General features: G+C 38.6%; 1 protein-coding gene across 4 annotated transcripts in view; it reads left to right on the top strand.

The window, feature by feature from the left end:
• MAN1A2 (mannosidase alpha class 1A member 2) overlaps positions 1–19,761 on the top strand; it is a 181,046-nt gene that overhangs the window by 25,795 nt on the left and 135,490 nt on the right. For 2 of the 4 annotated variants that reach the window (XM_047083549.1, XM_047083550.1), the window contains exon 2: positions 12,342–12,597. In XM_047083549.1, the coding sequence (XP_046939505.1) occupies positions 12,342–12,597 (256 nt within the window). Of the gene's footprint in view, positions 1–1,616; positions 1,664–7,442; positions 7,526–12,341; positions 12,598–19,761 lie in introns of those variants that run through there. The other 2 variants (XM_047083551.1, XM_047083552.1) reach the window with 2 other exon arrangements.

Raw genomic sequence — 19,761 nt, 5'->3', positions numbered from 1 at the left:
GACTACATCAAACTAAAAAGCTTCTGTGCAGCAGAAGAAACATTCAACAAAATGAAAAGGTGACCTACAGAATGGGCAAAAATATTTGGAAATCATATTGCTGATAAGGGGTTAATATCCAAAATACATAAAGAACTCATACAACTCAGTAGCAAAAAACCCAAACAATACAACTAAAAAATGGACAGGGGAACTGAATAGATTTTTCCAAAGAAGACATACAAATGGCCAAAAGATATGTGAAAAGATACCTAATACAACTAATCATCAGAGAAATGCAAATCAAAAGCACAGTGAAATACCATTTCAGGTGCTAGAGGTTTGTTGTCAAAAAGACAAGAGATATAACAAGTGTTAGGATGTGGAGAAAAGGGACCCCTTGTACACTATGGTAGGAGTGTGAATTGGTATGGCACTAAGGAACGTGGTATGAAGGTTCCTCCAAAAGTTAGAACTGACGCACCGTAAGATCCAGCAGTCCCGCTTCTGGGCATATGTTTAAAGGGAATGGAAACAGGATCTTGACAGGATATTGGCGCTGTCATGTTTACTGCAGCATCATTCATGATAGCCAAGATATGGTAACAATCTACGTGTTTGTCAGTTTGGATACATGGATAAAGAAGATGTATGTATACATATGGCAGAATATTTTTTTCCCATGTGAAAGAAGTACATGCTGTCATTTGTGACAGCGTGGATGGACTTTGAGGGCATTACGCTCAGTGAAATAAGTCAGAGAAAGGCAAATGTATCACTTGTAAGTAGAATATAAAAAGTCCCAAATCGTAGAAACAGAGATTTAGAATTGTGGTTTTCAGGGGTGGGGGAAATGGGGAGATGTTGGTTAGAGGGTACAAACTTCCAATTGTAAAATGAAGAAGTTTTGGGGATCTAATATACAGCAGTATATACTTGGAAGTTATTAAGAGGGTGGATCTTAAATGTTCCTACCACAAATAAGAAATGGTGATTCTATGACATGATAGAGATGTTAGGTAATGCTATGGTGGTTATCATGTTGCCACATATAAATCTGTCAAATCAACATGTATTCCTGAAATTTAATTTACAGTGTTCTGTGTCAATTATATCTCAAAGGGGAATATGGAGAATGCTGGATTTTCTGTGCTGGATAGCGATAACTTGTGAGTGGGATTTTGATGACTGAGTATGACTCATCAGGGACAGAATAGGGAAGATTCCAGAAGGAGGGGTTACCATGTGTATAGTCTGAAAGGTGCAAAATCGCAAAATATGATTAGGCCTTGGGTTATGGATTTTCTACAGTCCTGTCTGAATTAATACAGTTTTATTTCCTCCTTTCTTAACTGATTGCCTATTTTTTCTTGGCCTTTTGCACTGACTAGAATCTCTCATACATTTTTGAATGGAAATAGTGAGAGTGGGCATCCTTCCCCTTATTCCTCAACTTCTAGGGGGAAAGCATTTAGATTTTCACCATTAAGGATGATGTTAGCTGTAGGTTTTTCATAGATGCCCTTTATCAGATTAGGAAGTTCCCTTACATTGTTAGTTTGCTGAGAGTTTTTTGTTTTTGTTTTTTTAATCAGGAATAGGAATTGGGATTTGGCCAAATGTCTTTTCTGTATTTATTGAGATGATCGATCATGCAGTCATTTCTTAAAAGTCTGTTAATATGGTAAATTGCATCTTTTGGTTTTTGAATTTAATGCCATTTAGTCATTACGTATTTTTTAAATCATAGAAGTGTTTTTCTATGTTCACAAGGAGCAATTATTTATTTATTATTTCTGTCTGGTTTGGTATCAAGGTAATGTTGCCCTCATGAAATGAGAAGTATCCCCTCTTCTGTTTCCTGAGTTTCTGTGGAGCTGAGACTAATTCTTCCCTAAATACTTGGTAGAGTTCACTGTTGAAATCATCTGAACTGGAGTTTTCTGTAGAAAGGTTTAAGTATACATTCAGTTCCTTTAACAGATACTTGCTTTTCAGGTAATCTAGGTCCTGTTGACTCCACTTAAGTATTATTATTTTTTTTTAAAAAACGAGAAATGTAGATTGTTGACTTTTTGATGTAACTTAGTAAAAAAATATTCCCTTATGATAATTTTAATATTTGTAGTATTGTAGTTTTGCTGGTGCTTTCATTCTAGTTTTTATAATTTGTGGCTTCTCTTTTTACCCTTTCTTAATGGTATTGTCAGAAGTTTATTTTTTTTTAATTTTTTATATGTTTATTTCTGAGACAGACAGAGCATGAGTGGGGGAGGGGCAGAGAGAGGGAGACACAGAATCAGAAGCAGGTGCCAGGCTTTGAGCTGTCAGCACAGAGCTCAACGCGGGGCTTGAACTCACAAATCGTGAGATCATGACCTGAGCCGAAGTCCGTCGCTCAACCGACTGAGCCACCCGGGCGCCCCAGAAATTTATTTTTTTAAATCTCAGCGTGAGCTTTTTGCTTCATTGGTTTTGCTCAATGTTCAGTTTTCTGTTTTCTTTTTCATTTTTATTACTCCCTTTCTTCTGCTGACTTGAGGTTTAATTTTCTCTTTTTCTGTTAAGTAGAACCTGAGGCCCTTTACGTAAGATCTCTCTAATATGGATTGGTTGTGTTGTAACTGTCCCTCTAACCTTTCTTCTTTTCTTCATACTTGCATTTTCGTGCTGTGAATTTTCTGTAAGGATTCCTGTAGCTTCATTTACAAATTTTGATGTTTCTATTATCTTTTAGTTGAAGGCACTTTCTAATTTAAAATTTTAAAAAATAGCTTTATTGAGGGGCGCCTGGGTGGCGCAGTTGGTTAAGCGTCCGACTTCGGCCAGGTCATGATCTCGCGGTCTGTGGGTTCGAGCCCCGCGTCGGGCTCTGGGCTGATGGCTCAGAGCCTGGAGCCTGTTTCCGATTCTGTGTCTCCCTCTCTCTCTGCCCCTCCCCCGTTCATGCTCTGTCTCTCTCTGTCCCAAAAATAAATAAATGTTGAAAAAAAAAATTAAAAAAAAAATAGCTTTATTGAGATCTGATTCACATACCATACAGTTCAACCCCTGAAAGTGTACAATTCAGTGGTGGTTAGTATATGAGCTCTTACGTGCATCCATCTAGTCATCTCGTATCCCTATTTTTAAAAGTGTTTTTAAATGTTTATTTATTTTGAGAGAGCAAGTGAGCGAGTGTGTGTGAGTGGGGTCGGGGCAGAGAGAGAGAGAGGGAGAGAGGCTGTCTACACTGAGCACAGAGCTGGATGTGGAGCTTGATCCCACCAACCAGGAGATCATGACCTGAGCTGACATCAGGAGTTGGAGGCCTAACTGACTGACCCATCCAGGTGCCCCCGTCTGGTATCACTTTTCATTTTTTTTAGAATCTTGATTATTGAGAGATGTATTACTCTATTCTTTAAATATTTGGAGATGCTCTGGGATACCTTCATGTTATTGATTGCCACTTTAATTCTAGTGAGGGCAAAAAACATACTCTGTATGGTTTGACTCGTTTTAAATGTATTGAGACTTGTTTTACAGCCCAGAAAATGGTCTGTGTTGGTAAATGTTCTGTTTGCATTTGAACAGAGTGTGTGTTTTGCTGTTGTTCGGTAGTGTGTTTTCTAAATGTCAGGTTAGGTTGGTTGATGGTGTGTTGTCTGCCTTTCATGGCCTTACTGACTTTCCTTCTACTTCTTTTATGAATCATTGAATGAAAGGTGTTGAATTTGCCTAATATGCTATGGATTTGTCTACTTCTTTTATTTCTATCAGTTTCGCTTCACATATTTCGAAACCCTTTGATTAGGTATATAATGTTTACATTGTTATATTCTCTTGCTATATTCTCATGATGTATTGACCCTGTTATTATAAAACCCTCTTTTTCCCTGCTCTGAAAACTGCTGTCTGGTAGCAGAATAACTGCTCCTGGTTTTTAATAAACATCTTTATGAGGTTTACTTTATATACCATAAAGTTCACCCATGTGAGTGAGCAGTTAGGTGGGAGCTTCAGCTCCTCTGGAGGCTGATGATTTCCAAGTCCATGTCTTCAGCCCTGGACATCTGCTTGCTCTGTTGACTTTTTAAACATAGCATATGTAAAACCATACCTACTCGTTTTTTTCTCATTTTTCCCTTTACTCAAGGTCACTGTAGTTAGTTAATGCTAGTTAACTACCCCTTTCTATCCAGTCACTATAGTAAAAAACCTATCATTTAATTTTTTCCCATTCATGTTTAATCACTTATCTAAATATTATTGGCCTTGCCTTTCTAAGATCTCCGATATTTGGTCCCACTTCTGCATATCTACTTTAGATGGATTTTTATTAGGTCCTTTTTTTTTTTTTTTTTTTTTTTTTTGCTTGAGAGGCTGTTGTGATCTCTTAACTCCCATTTCCTGTATCATCTTCCTCCCTAACGCCCTACCCCCAAGTAGTCAGTCCTTAAGAGGCAGGTTTTTGTTTTTGTTTTTGTTTTTTTAAGATTTAAGTACAGGTGTGTGTCATCAGGATGCAGTGCAAGCTCTGTTCATGATTGAGCTTTTGTCTTCTCTGGCTTCCTTGTTATGTCCGGTCTGTTTTACTCTACTGTACCCTCTCTCACCACGCACACTATCATTTAGCATCCAAAGCAATTTATTTGCTAACTGGTGTGTTGTGTCACTTCTTCCCTATATTTGTATACTATCCCATCTATACCTCGCTTGCCTTTATTTTCTTCATCTGCCTGGCAAACTCATGTTTTTCCTTTTAATTTGTATTTGAAGGTCATGCATTTCTTTTTAAAAATTTTTTAATGTTTATTTATTTTGGGGGGGTGGCGAGAGAGGAGAGAGAGGATCCCAAGCAGGCTCTGTGCTGACAGCCTGGGCTCCATCCCACGAGTCATAAGATCATAACTTGAGTTGATACCAAGAGTTGGATGCTTAACTGACTGAGCCACGCGGGCGCCCCGAAGATCATGCATTAGAAATGCTATTGTGCTATGTAAATCTTCTCAAGGCATACTTGTGTGCTTAGAAAATACCTTTTCTGTGGATATCTTACCTCTTCTGTCTAGCCTACAGTACCTCTCCTGTCTACAACCTACAATACCTGTAGTTACTTACTTCCTTTGTTGTGATCCACTCATCTTATATTTACTTTGTTTACATATTTATTGGATTATTAGCTCCCTCACATTTCGTAGCTGTTTGTTGATTATCACTGAATTAAGCTGAACTTAATTCATTGACTGATAACTATTGACTTAATCTGCAATTACCATGAATGCAACCCCAAATTCCCTAAAATGTAGGTTTCTCCTGTTTCTACTGAATGATTTGTATAATTTTTATTCTTTAATAGTAGGTAAATTACATGGATTGAATTTTCTCATGTTAAGCTGTTCTTATTTCTGGGATGAGTCCAATTAGTTATGATGAATTATTTTTTTTCTATGTTTTATTATTGCTGATTAACTTTGCTAATATTTTAATTAAAAAGAATCTGTGTTCGTGAATGAACCTAGCCTGTGATTGTCCCTTTTTCATAGTAATCATTCAGTTCTGTTTTGGACATGTTGAATTGGAGGTGTTTGGCATGGTGTCTTACATGCTGTTAGAAATTTGGATTTGGAGTACTTAGTAACCTGGTAAAGGCTGACCGTGTGTTTTTGTTTTTAATATAATAGTTGAGAAAACGGTTGGTGTTGAATAGGAGGAATACATAGAGTGAGAACAGAATTGAGAATGGAATACAACATTTTGGGGCGGATTGATGGTGGTAAAGCCAGTGTGTGATCAACAGTTTGAAAGGCAAGTATGAGGAAGAGGTAGTTTCAAAGGAGAACTTCGTTGTTGGTTTTTAACTGTCATGGATAGACGAATGATGTGAGGTTAAGGAAAATGGAAACAGCAAGTGTGGTACTTTTTGAAAAAGTATAGTGGGTAGAAGGAAGGGAGACACCAATGAATGTGGAGACAGGCACTTCTTTGAGGGAAGTTTTTAGTTTTTTTAAGGATGGATGGAACTTCATGTTTGTTAGGTGAAGAGTAGAGAGGAAGAGAATGAGCATAAAGGGGAAGTGTTTGTATATCTGCTTAAATCTTTGCCAAATAAGATTTCAGTGTGATCTTAGGTATCCTCATGTAATTGAGGCTGTATTTGCCCTTTACAATGTTTCCAAACATGACTTATTTTAATACTGTAATTGGAGACTGAAATTTATCACCTGGTTAGTTTCTTTCTGGCAGATCAGCCCTCAGATACTAATGAAAGCCTGAGGGAAAGAGAACATGTAGGTTGGAGAGTGTCTCGGTTAATATTAGGTCATTTTACCAAACATAAAAGTCACAAAACATCAGTGGCTTAAGCAAGATAAGAGTTTATTTCTGATCATACAAATTCTGTAGGGCAGCTTCAGTAAGGAAGGCTGAGAAGTAGAGTTTTATTTAGCAGGAGCATGTGCTTAGCTAAAAATTGAGGGCTCTAGGATGAAAGAAGAAGGGAGAAAAGATTGAGAAATAGTGTTTGTATCTGCACAGTAAGAGACAAACCCTTTAATACAATTCATCTCTTCTATGAAAGGCACTATTCGCATAAATACATATGTCAAAATGCCTATTTTGTGTCTAGTCTACTTACTAGCTTTATGACCCTGAACAGATTACTTAATTTTTCTCTTTGTGCCTTAGTATTTTCCTAACAAGATGGAGTACAGTGCTTAATAGAGGGTGCCTCATAAATTGGTGTCAGAATTAAATAAGTAACCAACTAAGCCAGTATCTTGTATATCTAAGCCACAACAATTATTAGTTTTTTGTCATTCGCCTTTGCCTTTCAAGGATCGAGGATGTGTGGAAGGACAAAACAAAACAAGACAACAGTAGCAAAGAAACCAAACCTTACGTTATGTGTCAGGTATCAAAGAGTGAGTTAAATATTACACATTAAATATAATTGAAAAAAGCAATTTCAGATCTCATGAGAACCTATAGATGTAAGGCCAAATTTTATTGGAAGCCTTGGAAGGTATTCAGAGTTAGTCAAATGGCAAAGTTCTCCACAAGACAACCTCAGTTCTGCCAGGACCTGCAATTTCAGGGGTCTCCTACCACCACCCTCAGGCCTGATCATTTGCTAGCACTCACAGAATTTACTGAAAGCTGTTACATTCATGAGAGAATTATAGATTACAGGGGAAGGATAGAGTTTATAGTCAGACTTCTCATTGGGTGAAGTCCAGGAAGGTTCCAAACGTGGGGCTTCTAGTATCCTGTCCTTGTGAAGTCAGGACGTTAGTCTCTCCCCATCAGTGTGTTTCAGTACATATGCCAGCCAGTAAGCTTGCCTGAGCTTTGGTGTCCAGAGTTTTTATTAAGACTTTGTTATGGCATGATTAATTGATTGTCCACATGACTGAAGTCAGTCTCCGTGAAACTGTTTGACCCAGAACCCTCACCCTAAGTCATACTGTTGGTGTTTCTAGAGTGGCCAGCCCTGCCTCTGGGACTCTCTCACCCTGTGATCAGTGTGGCCAGCACCCACCATACACAAGGACGTTTTCATCAGGTATGCGAGAAATTGAGGACAAAGGCCAGACTTCCCTTTAGACAAGGCTGGATTCTTTACTAAACAAAAAGATACAAGTCACTGATGGAAAGGTACAGACATACACAGGTGGAGGTTCACATGGTTATCTGTTGAAGATATCAAAGTTAAAAAAATCTTGAAAATATGTGAGTAAAAGATCAAGTAGGTGAAAATAAACATCCGAAAGAGTTGATTCAGCTGGTATAAACATCTAGAGATTTGGCCACTAAAAATTTGAGGTGCCCCTTGAAAGGACACTGGTGAAATGAAAATAAAAAATGGAAGAAAACTAGCAGAGAGGTTAGGATGTTAGATATTATTAATGGAATACTTTTACTTACCTTGGATATCACTAGCCGAGTGGTGTAGTCAGGGTAGTATTAATATGTGTTTTCCCCAAAAATACTGATCTTGGAGGTTTTTAGTGATTTGTGCCAGATTGCAGAGTAAGTTGGGGCAGAGCTGGAAAGAGAATTGTCTCCTGACTTTTGGATTAAGTACTTTTACTCTGAGTACTTTTTCTCCCCAACTATAAAATAGTTCTTCTTGCCACCCCATTGACAAGAGGTCTGACTCAATTCCTTGGACTCTGGAGTTCCTCTTAGGGACTAGACTGGTCTTTCTTTGCACTTCAGTTCATGGTGTTTATTCTGTGGTGACTATACTCACTAAATTGCTAAACAAATAATTATTTGGGACAAATGCAAATTTATAGGTCTTTTAGATTTTCAAAATGTTTTTGAATAAAGCTCTGCACAATGTTGCAGCACTATAGGTTCTGGTGAACACCGTTTGGATGCCATTAACAATGAACTGGAATAATGTGACTGGGGCTTTTGTACAGAGTACTGAAATTTAGAGGGTTCAAATTTTTATTTCTATTTTATTATTTTTTAAATGTTTATTTTTGAGATAGAGAGCGAGCAAGCAAGGGAAGGGCAGAGAGGGAGAGAGAGTCAGCGCAGAGCCTGATGTGGGACTAGAACTCACAACCGTGAGATCATGACCTGAGCCACAATCAAGAAGCAGATGCTTAACTGAGTCACCAATTTTTATTTTTAAAAATAATTTTTAAAGTATAATTTGAAAATTGTTCACATATGTTGCTATCAAATATCTTCTTCACTTTCAGAGAAATAATAGATATTAGCATTTAAAGAATAGTAAATGAAAATAAGTTTCTCTACACTCATGCCCACTATTATTTCTAAGGTAATCCTGAAGGCCCCAACTGGTATTATGGACATATGGGCAAAGGAGTCAGGGCTGGAAGAGAAAGGGCACAGCTCTCTCCTAGTTCTGCAGGAGGCTGGCCCCATTTTAAGAGCATTTGGTGCCCTCTAAGTCCTTGTAGGTTTGCCCAGAAGCTGTTGTGTCATTCAGTGCAGGGAAGCCGAGAAGTTGCAGGATGTCTCTGGGTGTTGGTCTTGGTACCTGAGAGTGCTGATGTTAGCCCAAATCATTAAATGGCTCGGGGGGGGGGGGAGGGTAGGTAGTAAGGGAAGGAAGAAATCTGAGTTGATAAAGATTTTTCTATACTTTTAGACTCCTGTGTCATCTCATCTACTCCTGACAACAGTCTTGGGAGGTTGGTGGGGAAAAGGAGGCTCAGAGAGGTGACATCCATCTAATGCCACACAGCAAAAAAGTGGCAGGGTTCTCCCAAGGGCTTGTTTGGTTGATGGCATAGTTGGAGGGCTATCTTCTGTGGCGGCGTGTTTCATGGCATGCTAAAAGTGGTGTGTGAAGAAAATGGGGACTGTGACTAAATAAAGTTAGGAGGTGTTAGGCACCTTTATTGTGGGACTTCTCAGAGCCTTTAAAATACCCCTGTGCATTGTGAAGCTTTGGAGAGGGACATAGAATGTATTGTGGCCCATATTTCTCCCTTGCTCCCAGGGTAGGCTCTAGAAAGTGGCATGTGATACCCAACTTTGTGGAGGTGCACTGGTGGGCGAAGATGCTTTCCGCAGTGATGTCACAGATGAGCCACTGCAAACATGGTGGGGGCTTCCATGTGCCATTCAGTGGTGACATGGTGCTTGGAGCTAGAGGTGGAAAGTGTAGTTCCCTATAGAGACTCTCCCACTTGTCATCAGGACAGAAACTGCCCTTGAAAGAACTGGTCGTCTCTGTTTGATGTGCTTCTTCGTTGGTGCTTAGTCCTAGGCCTTTGCCTTCCTGGCCATGTACCTGTCCGCTCACTGAGTGAGTGACTTGGAAAAATTCTTAGATGGAAGTGACAGAACACCCCACTGTTTCAACCCCCCTGTCTGAAATTAGGGGACTGACCGGTAAAGGCCCTGGCAGCAACCCAGTGATATCAGTAGGCACTTTACCTCTTTGTTGTCTTTTCTCAGCCGTGTTGGCCGTTTGTCCCCAGGCTTCCTGCGTTTTGACTATCATAGCTTTAGGCGTCACAGCCACATTTGGAGACTGGAATCTGTGTTCAGGTAGATTTGGTCCTAGTAGCTAACAGGCTCTTTTCTCAAATGGTTCTGTCCGTTTTTTAATCCCAAAAGGAAAATATTTCCCAGTAGTCCAGTCCTCTTTTGTCTCTGTAGTTGGAATAAGGTTCTGCGACCACCCCTAGCTACAGGGGCGTGTGAGAAAGACTTGGTTGGCATAGACACATCATGGTCTCTTCTCTGGGGCTAGGCACAGGGTTTCTGTGTTGTAAGGGGAGGGAGGGGGACTGGAAGGCTGTTGGGCGGTGCTTGCCTGTGTCTGCCTTGTTATCTGAGACTCTGTTTGGCTCCCCCCTGCTGCATTCTTCTCACCTCCAGTCTGTCTGCAGGCCCCAGGGCTGCTTTCTCCCTGCCCTCAAGTTCCCTTGTGTTGCCCTGACTGTCTGTGTTGCTCTCTCCCCTCTTTTCTCTCTCATGTTTTCCTCATCACCCCTTCTTACTGCTAGCAATCCAGTTTTTTCTCTAAACATTTAACAATTTAATTTTTAATATTAGACTGTAAATTGATATTTTTCTCGATGTACACTTCTGTGATTTTTAAACACACGTACATATTCCCATAGTCACTATAATTGGGATACGTAACAATGCTATCATCCCAAAAAACTCTCGTGTTATTCCTTTATAGCCAACCCTTCCCCCATCCGTAACTCCTGGCAACCACTGATTTATTCACCATCCTTACATTTTTGTCTTTTTGAGAATGTCACGTTAAAAAAAAAAATCTAGAATGTAACCTTTTGAGACTGGCTTCTTTCACTCACATAGTAATACCTTTGAAATTCATTCAAGTGTAGACGAATTGTTTATTTCTTTTTATTGCAAGTAGTATTCCATATTGTGGCTATACCAAGTAGAAACAGTGGTTTGTTTATTTACTTGTTGGAGGACACCTGGGTTGTTTCCAGTTTTTGCCTATTATGGGTAAAGCTGTCACCAACTTTCCTGTATAGGATCCCCCCCCCCCCAATTTTTAGCAATTGTGGTAAAATACATGTAACATCTGTCACGTTAGCTATTTTTAAGCATACGGTGCAGTGGTAGTAAATGCTGTCATATTGTTGAGCCGCCATCTCCAGAACTCTTTCATCTTGTAGGAGCTGCAGCTCTACCCATTAACCAGGAACTTCCCATTTCCCTTTCCCCCGTCCTTCGGCAGCCACCATTCTCCTTTCTAGGATTTTGACTACTCTGAGTGTCTCATATGGGTGGAATCATACAGTTCTTGTCTTTCTGCCATGGGCTGTGTATAGGTTTTAGTGTCAACATAAGCCTTCGCTTCTCCAGGATAAATGTCCAGTGCAGTTGCCAAATTTTGTGATAGTCGTGTGTTTAGTTTCTTAAGAAACCACTAACCTTTTCCAGAGTGGCTGTACCATTTTATATTCCCACCAGCAATGTTGTGGATCCAGCTGTGTGCAGAGTTTGAATTAAATTTCTGGAGAGGGGACTCTGCTGACTGTGGAGTTAGATATTTACCCTTAGAGGAGTCATCATTGGCTGATTTGGAAAATAGTAACTACCACTCTTGTATTCATTCGTGTGGATTGGGGCAGATGTGTGGAGAGAAGATCGAGCTCTCACAAAACTAGGGCTGGGTGAAAGACCCTGTAGGCGTCCCCTGCGGTAGTGGTTTCCAAATCTGTGTGCATACCAGAATTCCTCAGAGGATTTCTTAATAATATACATTCATGGGTTTCATACAGACCTACCGAATTGGAATCTGTATTTTTAACGAGGGCTCAAGGGAGTTTTAAGCATTCTGCCCACATCAGTTGGGAATTGTGTTTTAAGATCTATGGTATTTCCAAAATGTGAAAGTTTTAGAAGCATGTCTTGTACTATGTAACAAATGAAAAATTTCCTGAGCTCTTATCTTTTCCACTTATCTCTTTCCTTGACCCCATATTTATATTTTAGTCCCCTCTTCATACTTAATTCTGTTACTAATTTTCTCTCCCCCATCTAGTTTTCTCTCTGGGTTGTCTCTCTGCCCCTCTCCCCCTCCCTTCTCTCCTTCTCCCACTTTTCCTTTTTCATGTGTCTCCTGACAAGTTACCAATTGCTCTTTTGGTCCTGCAATTATAACTTTCTTTCTAGGTTCCCTCTTCTCCAGGCTTGTAGAGTGTTTACTGTTTAGCACCCAGGGCTTATACCAAGTTACATGTATCCTGTAGGGGCAGATAGAGCTGGGTCTCTCACAGATCATCCTTACCTTTTAATGGCAGGAGTAGAAAACATCTACCAGGGTTTGGTGGAGGAAACTTTACATTTTATATTGAAGTAATTAAGGGTTATTCTTAACTAGTCTTTTTTTCTTCTCACAGGGAAGAAGAAGAACGTTTGAGAAATAAAATTCGAGCTGATCACGAGAAGGCCCTGGAAGAAGCAAAAGAAAAATTAAAGAAGTCGAGAGAGGAAATCCGAGCAGAAATTCAGACAGAGAAAAATAAGGTAGTCCAAGAAATGAAGACAAAAGAGAAGAAGCCACTGCCACCAGTCCCTATACCAAATCTAATAGGAATAGATGGTGGAGACCCAGAAGATAATGACATAAGAAAGAAAAGGGAAAAAATTAAAGAGGTAATAAGCTGAGATTTATGATATGGAATGGTTATGGCGTTTGACTGGATTTTAATATATATGAACATTTGTATCATCTATGGTGTCATACTTTTTCTTGTTTGTTTTTGGGTCATGGTCGTGGTTCAGATTCCAAGTTGGCAGTAAAGGCTAGAACTCACTCTTTCTTAATATGGATTGTAATATTATTGGACACTTAAAATTTTGATATAATGTTTGGATTGTTACACCATTCTGTATTGAGAGATCTTTTGATAGTCAGCATTTTATAAATAATGTAGACTAGATCTGTAAATAATTTATCATTGAATAGGAAATTTCTTAAGGGTTTACTTACAAGGGACTCTGCTAGATACTATGCAAATCTCCTCATAAACATGCTCCTGAAAAGTTAACATTATATCTGTCATCTTTTAAGGAATGGGTCATGAAACCCCTCAACCACACTGCAGATTCCTTCCAAACAGTCTCAATGGATTGAGGAATGGGAAGCGGTTGACCTCAGAATTCTTTAAATTGTTTAATCTCAGAAGTCTTTCAATTTGTTATTCTAGGAATTACTTGGAGATAAAGACAATAACAGAGAGGGGAAAGTCTGGTGAATATTACAGTTAAATTTTGTCAATTAGAACTCCTGCTAATTCTTGGTAGAGTTTGCAGTTGCAGTGCCTGTGAAAAAAAAGATTTTGTCAGGTTGTAACAGCATCAACAATATTTCAAAGGGATTGTTTATCATAAAATAAGACAATACGTTTAGTTCAAATAGTCAGATATGTATTCAAATATATTCTAATAATGAACATGGAAGATTTAGTAGATTCTTTAAGCTTGACCTTATGAATTAGTGTAAGAACTTGACCTTGATGGAATTGTGAAATAGAACTGTACTCTGGATCCTGGAGTCTGTTTTATGCACTGGCTGCTAAAGGATTTAGACTGTATGGGGGAAATGTTGACAGGTTGTTGTGGGGTTTTTGTTGTTGTTTGTTTTTTGAGATGCCTGACTTTTTTTTTTTAGATGTCATTAGAATTTATTGAAATATTTTCTTATGTATGTAATAATTCAAATAACAGTGTGTGTTTAGAAGACTCCCAAGGCCACCTACAGCCTCAGTGATTGCTAGAAGTACTCTCAGAACTCAGCAAAGCTGTTATATTCATGATTTTGGTTTATTGCAGCAGTAGGCAACAGATTAAAATTAGTAATAGAAAAAGCTTATAGGACAGAGTCCAGGAGACATCAGATGCAAGTTACTAGTTGTCCTTTTCCGGTGGACACCGCTTAGTTCTTCCAGCAGTGTTGTGTGATGCTGTGTATGAAGTATCACCAACAAGGGAAGTTCACCTGAGCCTTGGTGTCCAGGGTTTTTATTTGAGATTCATTCTTTAGGCATGGCTGAACTTAGTTCTCCCAAGTCCTCCAAAGGTCAGGCTGATACCATGTGGCCCAAGGCTGCCACCATAAATCACATTGTGAACATGAACTGACATGGCCCAAAGCTTCATTTAAATGAAGATATTCTTGACAGACAGGATAATAAAATTTTAGCAGTTATTTTCCAGGAGTCTGGCACAGGACATATCTTTCTTTAGGATGTACGCGGTTTGGACAACTCAGACCTGGTGAGTTAACCCTTTAGAGCACACCACAATATCCGGTATTTTTACAAGCCAATGCCTGTATAGGCTCCTATTAAACATTATCGATACTGGCTTAACACACAGAGAAAGTTGAAATTTAAGCTGGTGGTGAAAGAAGCTAACAAGGGGCAAGGTGATATGAATGGCAGGATACCTGAGCATTTCAAGAATTAGAGACATTGTTTACCTCTGAAGGCAGGGGTATGATGAAATTGGAAAGGGATTATTTGAAAATTTTAAGAGGTGCTCTTAACTCCTAGATCCTCAGTTCTCTAGTTTTGGCATCCTAGCTGCTGCCCTCCCTTCCCCAACAGAACACTAAAGTTTACCTTTTGGAGGGATGAATTAGGGAAGATCTGGATTTGGGGAACACCAGGTATGGCTGAGGAAAAACAAAAAAAGTGGCTAAGGTGGAGGGAATTAAGTGAAAAATGTTCTGAATATATTAAGACTGCTTTCTTGTGAGCTCTCAGAATTCTGACAGCCAGGTGTGTATTCAATAAGCAGGAGAGTGGATGACTTCTCTTTGAAGAGACTGGCCCAAGACAAAAGAGTCTTCTACACTGTTCCTCAGTGAAACACCACTGGGTGTCACCTGTGCTCCCTAACTAAGATGAGGCTCAGTTCAAGTCCTGCTTGTTTACTGATAGCCTTTAATTATCATTTGTTTCCCTCTTATGTGAAGAACAAAGATCACCAGGCATTTCAGGAAAGTTTCTCACATTAGAGAATAAAACAGATGGAAGAAAGGAATTCAGAGAATACAGAAACAATACAGGGAGGAGAAAAAAACAAAAGCATTAACATCATTGGAGTGACAAAAAATGGAACTCATAAAGTGAGAAAAATAAGTTCTGAAAAGGAACATTTATAGCATACGAAGGAGCTTTTGGAAATAAAAAGTGTGATAGAATTTTAAAATTCAGTAGAAGAGTTGGAAGATACAATTGAGCAAATCTCTCAGTAGAACAAAGAGATTGAGAAAACAAGAAAATAAGATCAGTCAAGAACATCTAACAGGTGATTAGATAGAGGAAAAAGGAGGAGAAGAAATCAAAGAAACAATTTAAGAAAATTGGCTGAAACTAAAGAATGAGAGTTTACACATTGAGAGGACCTGTCAGGCATAGAACAACAGTGAGCAACAAACAAACAAACAAACAAACAAAAAGAGAGACTTCTACTGAAATTTTAGAAAAATAGGCATTCAAAAACAGATCCTAGGGGCACTTGGGTGGCTCAGTCAGTTAAGTGTCCAACTCTTGATTTTGGCTCAGATCATGATCTCACAGTTGTGAGATCAAGCCTGTGTTGGGCTCTGTGCTAGACATAGAGTCTGCTTAAGATTGTCTCTCTCTCTCTCTCTCTCTCTTTCTTTCTCTCTCCCTCCATCCCTCCCTCTCCCCCCTTCCCCTCTCCCTGTCTCTCTCTACCCGTACCCCCTACACACATGCACACTCCTTCTCAAAAAAAAAAAAAATAATAATAATAATAGTGATCCTAAAAGTTTAGGGAGAAAAAAAAGGCTCCACTCAAAAGATGGGATCATACATAATGGCACCTCAGATTCCTCAGTCACAATTTTGGAAACTGGAAGAGAGTGGAGCAATGACTTAGAAAGAATGATCTATTCAGCCAATTTATGAATCAAATCTGAGAGTAAATTTAGTCATTTTCTCAGATTGCTATCGGAAAATATGCTTCAGCACAAAAATAGGAAGAGAAGGGCTTTTGGCAATAGGGGATCTGTCACTAGAGAGAGAAAGGAAGGGCGCTCTCCGGATGGTGAATAAGGGACTCAGCAGGGTGACTGCTGTGCTTTGGGCAGAGCTTAGAGCTGGAGGGTGGAGAGCTTCAGGAAGGATTGGTACATCAGAGAATAAAATGGAACTGATAGTCTTATCTGGTGTGTTTGATTATACTGAGACAAGTTTTGAAGCTCAAGTATAATTTGGAAGTAAATTCAGAATTGATACATTAGAAACCTAAGCAAACAAAGAAACTCAAACCCTCAGACAAGTAGGTAACAGCAGGAAAAACAAAAGTTGAATAAAATAGTGTGATAATTATAAGAAAAGCATGTTGTTATTTAAATTGGGAGGATGTGGGCGGGAGAAATCTATGTGGGGAAGTTTATGTCGAGATAGTAGTGGCATAAGAAAGCTAAATTACCGTAACTATAGGAGAGTACAGTAAATATCTAAATGCTGAAATAGCACTGTAGACTATATTTCAGAATATAGTCTTAGATAGAAAAAAACAGGTGAAAGAGTTTAATTGCCCCAGGAGAGTGGGAATTATGAGTGGGGAAGATATGGCAGACTATTAGATTTCTTTTAAGAATCAGCTTTATTGAGGCGTAATGTGTATACAATAAAATGTACCTGTTTTAAGAGTACTGCTTGTTAAAAATATAAAAGAGTACTGCTTGGTTATGGGTTTTGACAGATGTATACACCTGTATAACAGCAACTATTATCAAGATGTGAATATGTTTACAGTCTCAAAATGGCTTTCTTGTGCCCTTCTCTGGTCAGTCTACTCTTTGGTCCCGGGCAACCACTGATCTGTTTCTAGTCATTGCAGATTAGACTGGTCTTTTCTAGAGTTTCAGTGAAGTGGAATCATAAAGTATGTGATATTTTGTTTCTGGACTTTTGCTCAGCATAATTTTTTTGAGATTCATCTATGTAGATTGCACATGAAGGTAATTTTTATCTTAACAGTATTCCGTTATATGCAGGTACCGTAGTTTATTTATTCACCTGTTGAATGTTGTTCAACATTTGATCCAGTTTTTGGCTATTAGGAATAAAGTTGGCAATGAGCACTTGTGTGTCAGTATTTGTGTGGGTACATGTTTAAGTTTTAGTTTTGACATTTCAGTCTGTGATCTGTTGCCAGTTAATTTTTTATTGTCTGAAGTAAGGGTACACTTCAGTTTTTGCCCGTAGGGCTTTCTAGCTGTTCAGCATCATTTGTTGTTGAAATGATCCTTTTCCTATTGAATTACCTTGGCACTTTATTTTTTTTTTCAACATATGAAATTTATTGTCAAATTGGTTTCCATACAACACCCAGTGCTCATCCCAAAAGGTGCCCTCCTCAATACCCATCACCCACCCTCCCCTCCCTCCCACCCCCCATCACCCCTCAGTTTGTTCTCAGTTTTTAAGAGTCTCTTATGCTTTGGCTCTCTCCCATTCTAACCTCTTTTTTTTTTTTTTCCTTCCCCCACTCCCCCATGGGTTTCTGTTAAGTTTCTCAGGATCCACATAAGAGTGAAAACGTATGGTATCTATCTTTCTCTGTATGGCGTATTTCACTTAGCATCACACTCTCCAGTTCCATCCACGTTGCTACAAAGGGCCATATTTCGCTCTTTCTCATTGCCATATAGTACTCCATTGTGTATATAAACCACAATTTCTTTATCCATTCATCAGTTGATGGACATTTAGGCTCTTTCCATAATTTGGCTATTGTTGAGAGTGCTGCTATAAACATTGGGGTACAAGTGCCCCTATGCATCAGTACTCCTGTATCCCTTGGGTAAATTCCTAGCAGTGCTATTGCTGGGTCATAGGGTAGGTCTATTTTTAATTTTCTGAGGAAACCTCCCCACTGTTTTCCCGAGTGGCTGCACCAGTTTGCATTCCCACCAACAGTGCAAGAGGGTTCCCGTTTCTCCACATCCTCGCCAGCATCTATAGTCTCCTGATTTGTTCATTTTGGCCACTCTGACTGGCGTGAGGTGATATCTGAGTGTGGTTTTGATTTGTATTTCCCTGATAAGGAGCGACGTTGAGCATCTTTTCATGCTTGGCACTTTGTTTAAAATCAAATGACAGATTCAGTAGATGTTGAGGCTCTTTCTGGATTCCTACCTGTTCCATTAATCTGTATACTTTTCCTTAATGCCAGTAGGACACTGTATTAAAGACTTTAACTTAATAGTAAGCTTTGAAATCAGGTTAAATCCTCAAACTTTGTTCTTTTTAAAAATTGTTTTCGTGTTTCTGGGTCCTTTGCCTTTCTAGAATTCACTTTTTTACGTAAAATAAAAGGTTGCTGGGTTTTGATTGGGATTTTACTGAATTTGTAGATGAATTGAGAAGAATTGTTATCTTAACAGTATTCAGGGTTCCATGAGCATGTTACATGTTTCCACTTATTTAGGTTTTCTTTAATTTGTCAGTGTTTATAGTTCTTCATATATAATTTCTTGCACATATTCTATTATGTTTATTCCTAAATATTTCATGTTTTTTGATGCTATTATAAATGGACTTGTTTTTTAATTTCCATTTCTGGTGTTTATTACTAGCATGTAGAAATATATAATGACTTTAGTTTTCTGAACTTGTATCCCTGTTAATTTTATTGAAGTCATTATAGTTCTAGTGGGTTATTATTATTTTTTAGATTGCTCAGGATTCTCCTTATACATAGTAATGTCCTCTGTGAATAGAGGTGCTTTTCCTTTATCCTTTTTGATTGTTATGCCTTTTATTTCTTGTTACACTGGCTAGGACTTCCAGTACATTATTGAAAATAAGTGTGGAGAATGGACATACTTGATTTGTTATCAACTTGAAGGGTTAAGAATTTAGTCTTAAGTAAGATGTCAGCTGTAGGTTTTTTGAAGATCCCCTTTATTAGATGGCGGGCATTTCCTTATAGTTTAGTGAGAGTTTTTATCATGGATGGCTGTTGAATCTTGTCAAGTGCTTCGTCACTGCTCTATGAAAATGATCGTATGATGTTTTTCAGTTTTGTTGTAATATCTTTGTCTGGTTTTGGTGTGTGAATAATGCAAGCTGTAAAAAAGCAAGTTGAGGAATATTTGAATGAGTGATATACTGTTAAATGAATAGATTTTTTATATACCACAGTCCACTATTAAATAATTCACCTGTTGTATAATTAACAAACTAGTTGATAGTTCAAACTAGTTGATATAAAAAAATATTTACTAGCTAAGTGGCTGTAAACTAGGGCTTCGAGCTTGGCTAAATCCAAGTCTGTAGGTGTTACTGTCAATAATATTCATTTTATCCTTTCGTTTAGTATCTTCACGTTGGGAGAGTGTTAGCCCCCATCAGCCCAAGATAATGTGTTACACAGACCTTGAGATTGCAAAATGAGAGAGTCCCTTTATCTCCTAGTGTCTATAACAATATACGTAAAAGGACTTGATTGCCACTACTTGAATCACAGGTACCTAGTGACTGTGATTAGGTCAGCGTTGGCAAACTACAACCCACAGGCCAAATTCTGCCTGCTGTCTATTTTTTAAAAATAAAATTTAGTTGGAGAAGGTATATCCATTTGTTTATGTATTGTCTAAGGCTACTTTTGTGCTATGGTAGCTGCGTTAAGTAATTGCTAGAGACGGTATGGACTGCAAAGCCTGAAGTATTTATTTTAAAGAAGGATTTTGCTGATCTTCAGGCTAAGGGTAAGGAGTTCTCTAGTAATTGGTTGTGGAATCAGAGCCCCTTGATTGACAGTGCCGTCGTG

The sequence above is a fragment of the Lynx rufus genome, unplaced genomic scaffold (assembly GCF_022079265.1).
Source record: "Lynx rufus isolate CCGP_SWC_20201006 ecotype Redwood Valley unplaced genomic scaffold, mLynRuf1.p SCAF_2, whole genome shotgun sequence".
NCBI lineage: Eukaryota > Metazoa > Chordata > Mammalia > Carnivora > Felidae > Lynx > Lynx rufus.
Note: the sequence above shows the minus strand (reverse complement) of the source record. Positions and strands in the feature narration are given on the sequence as shown.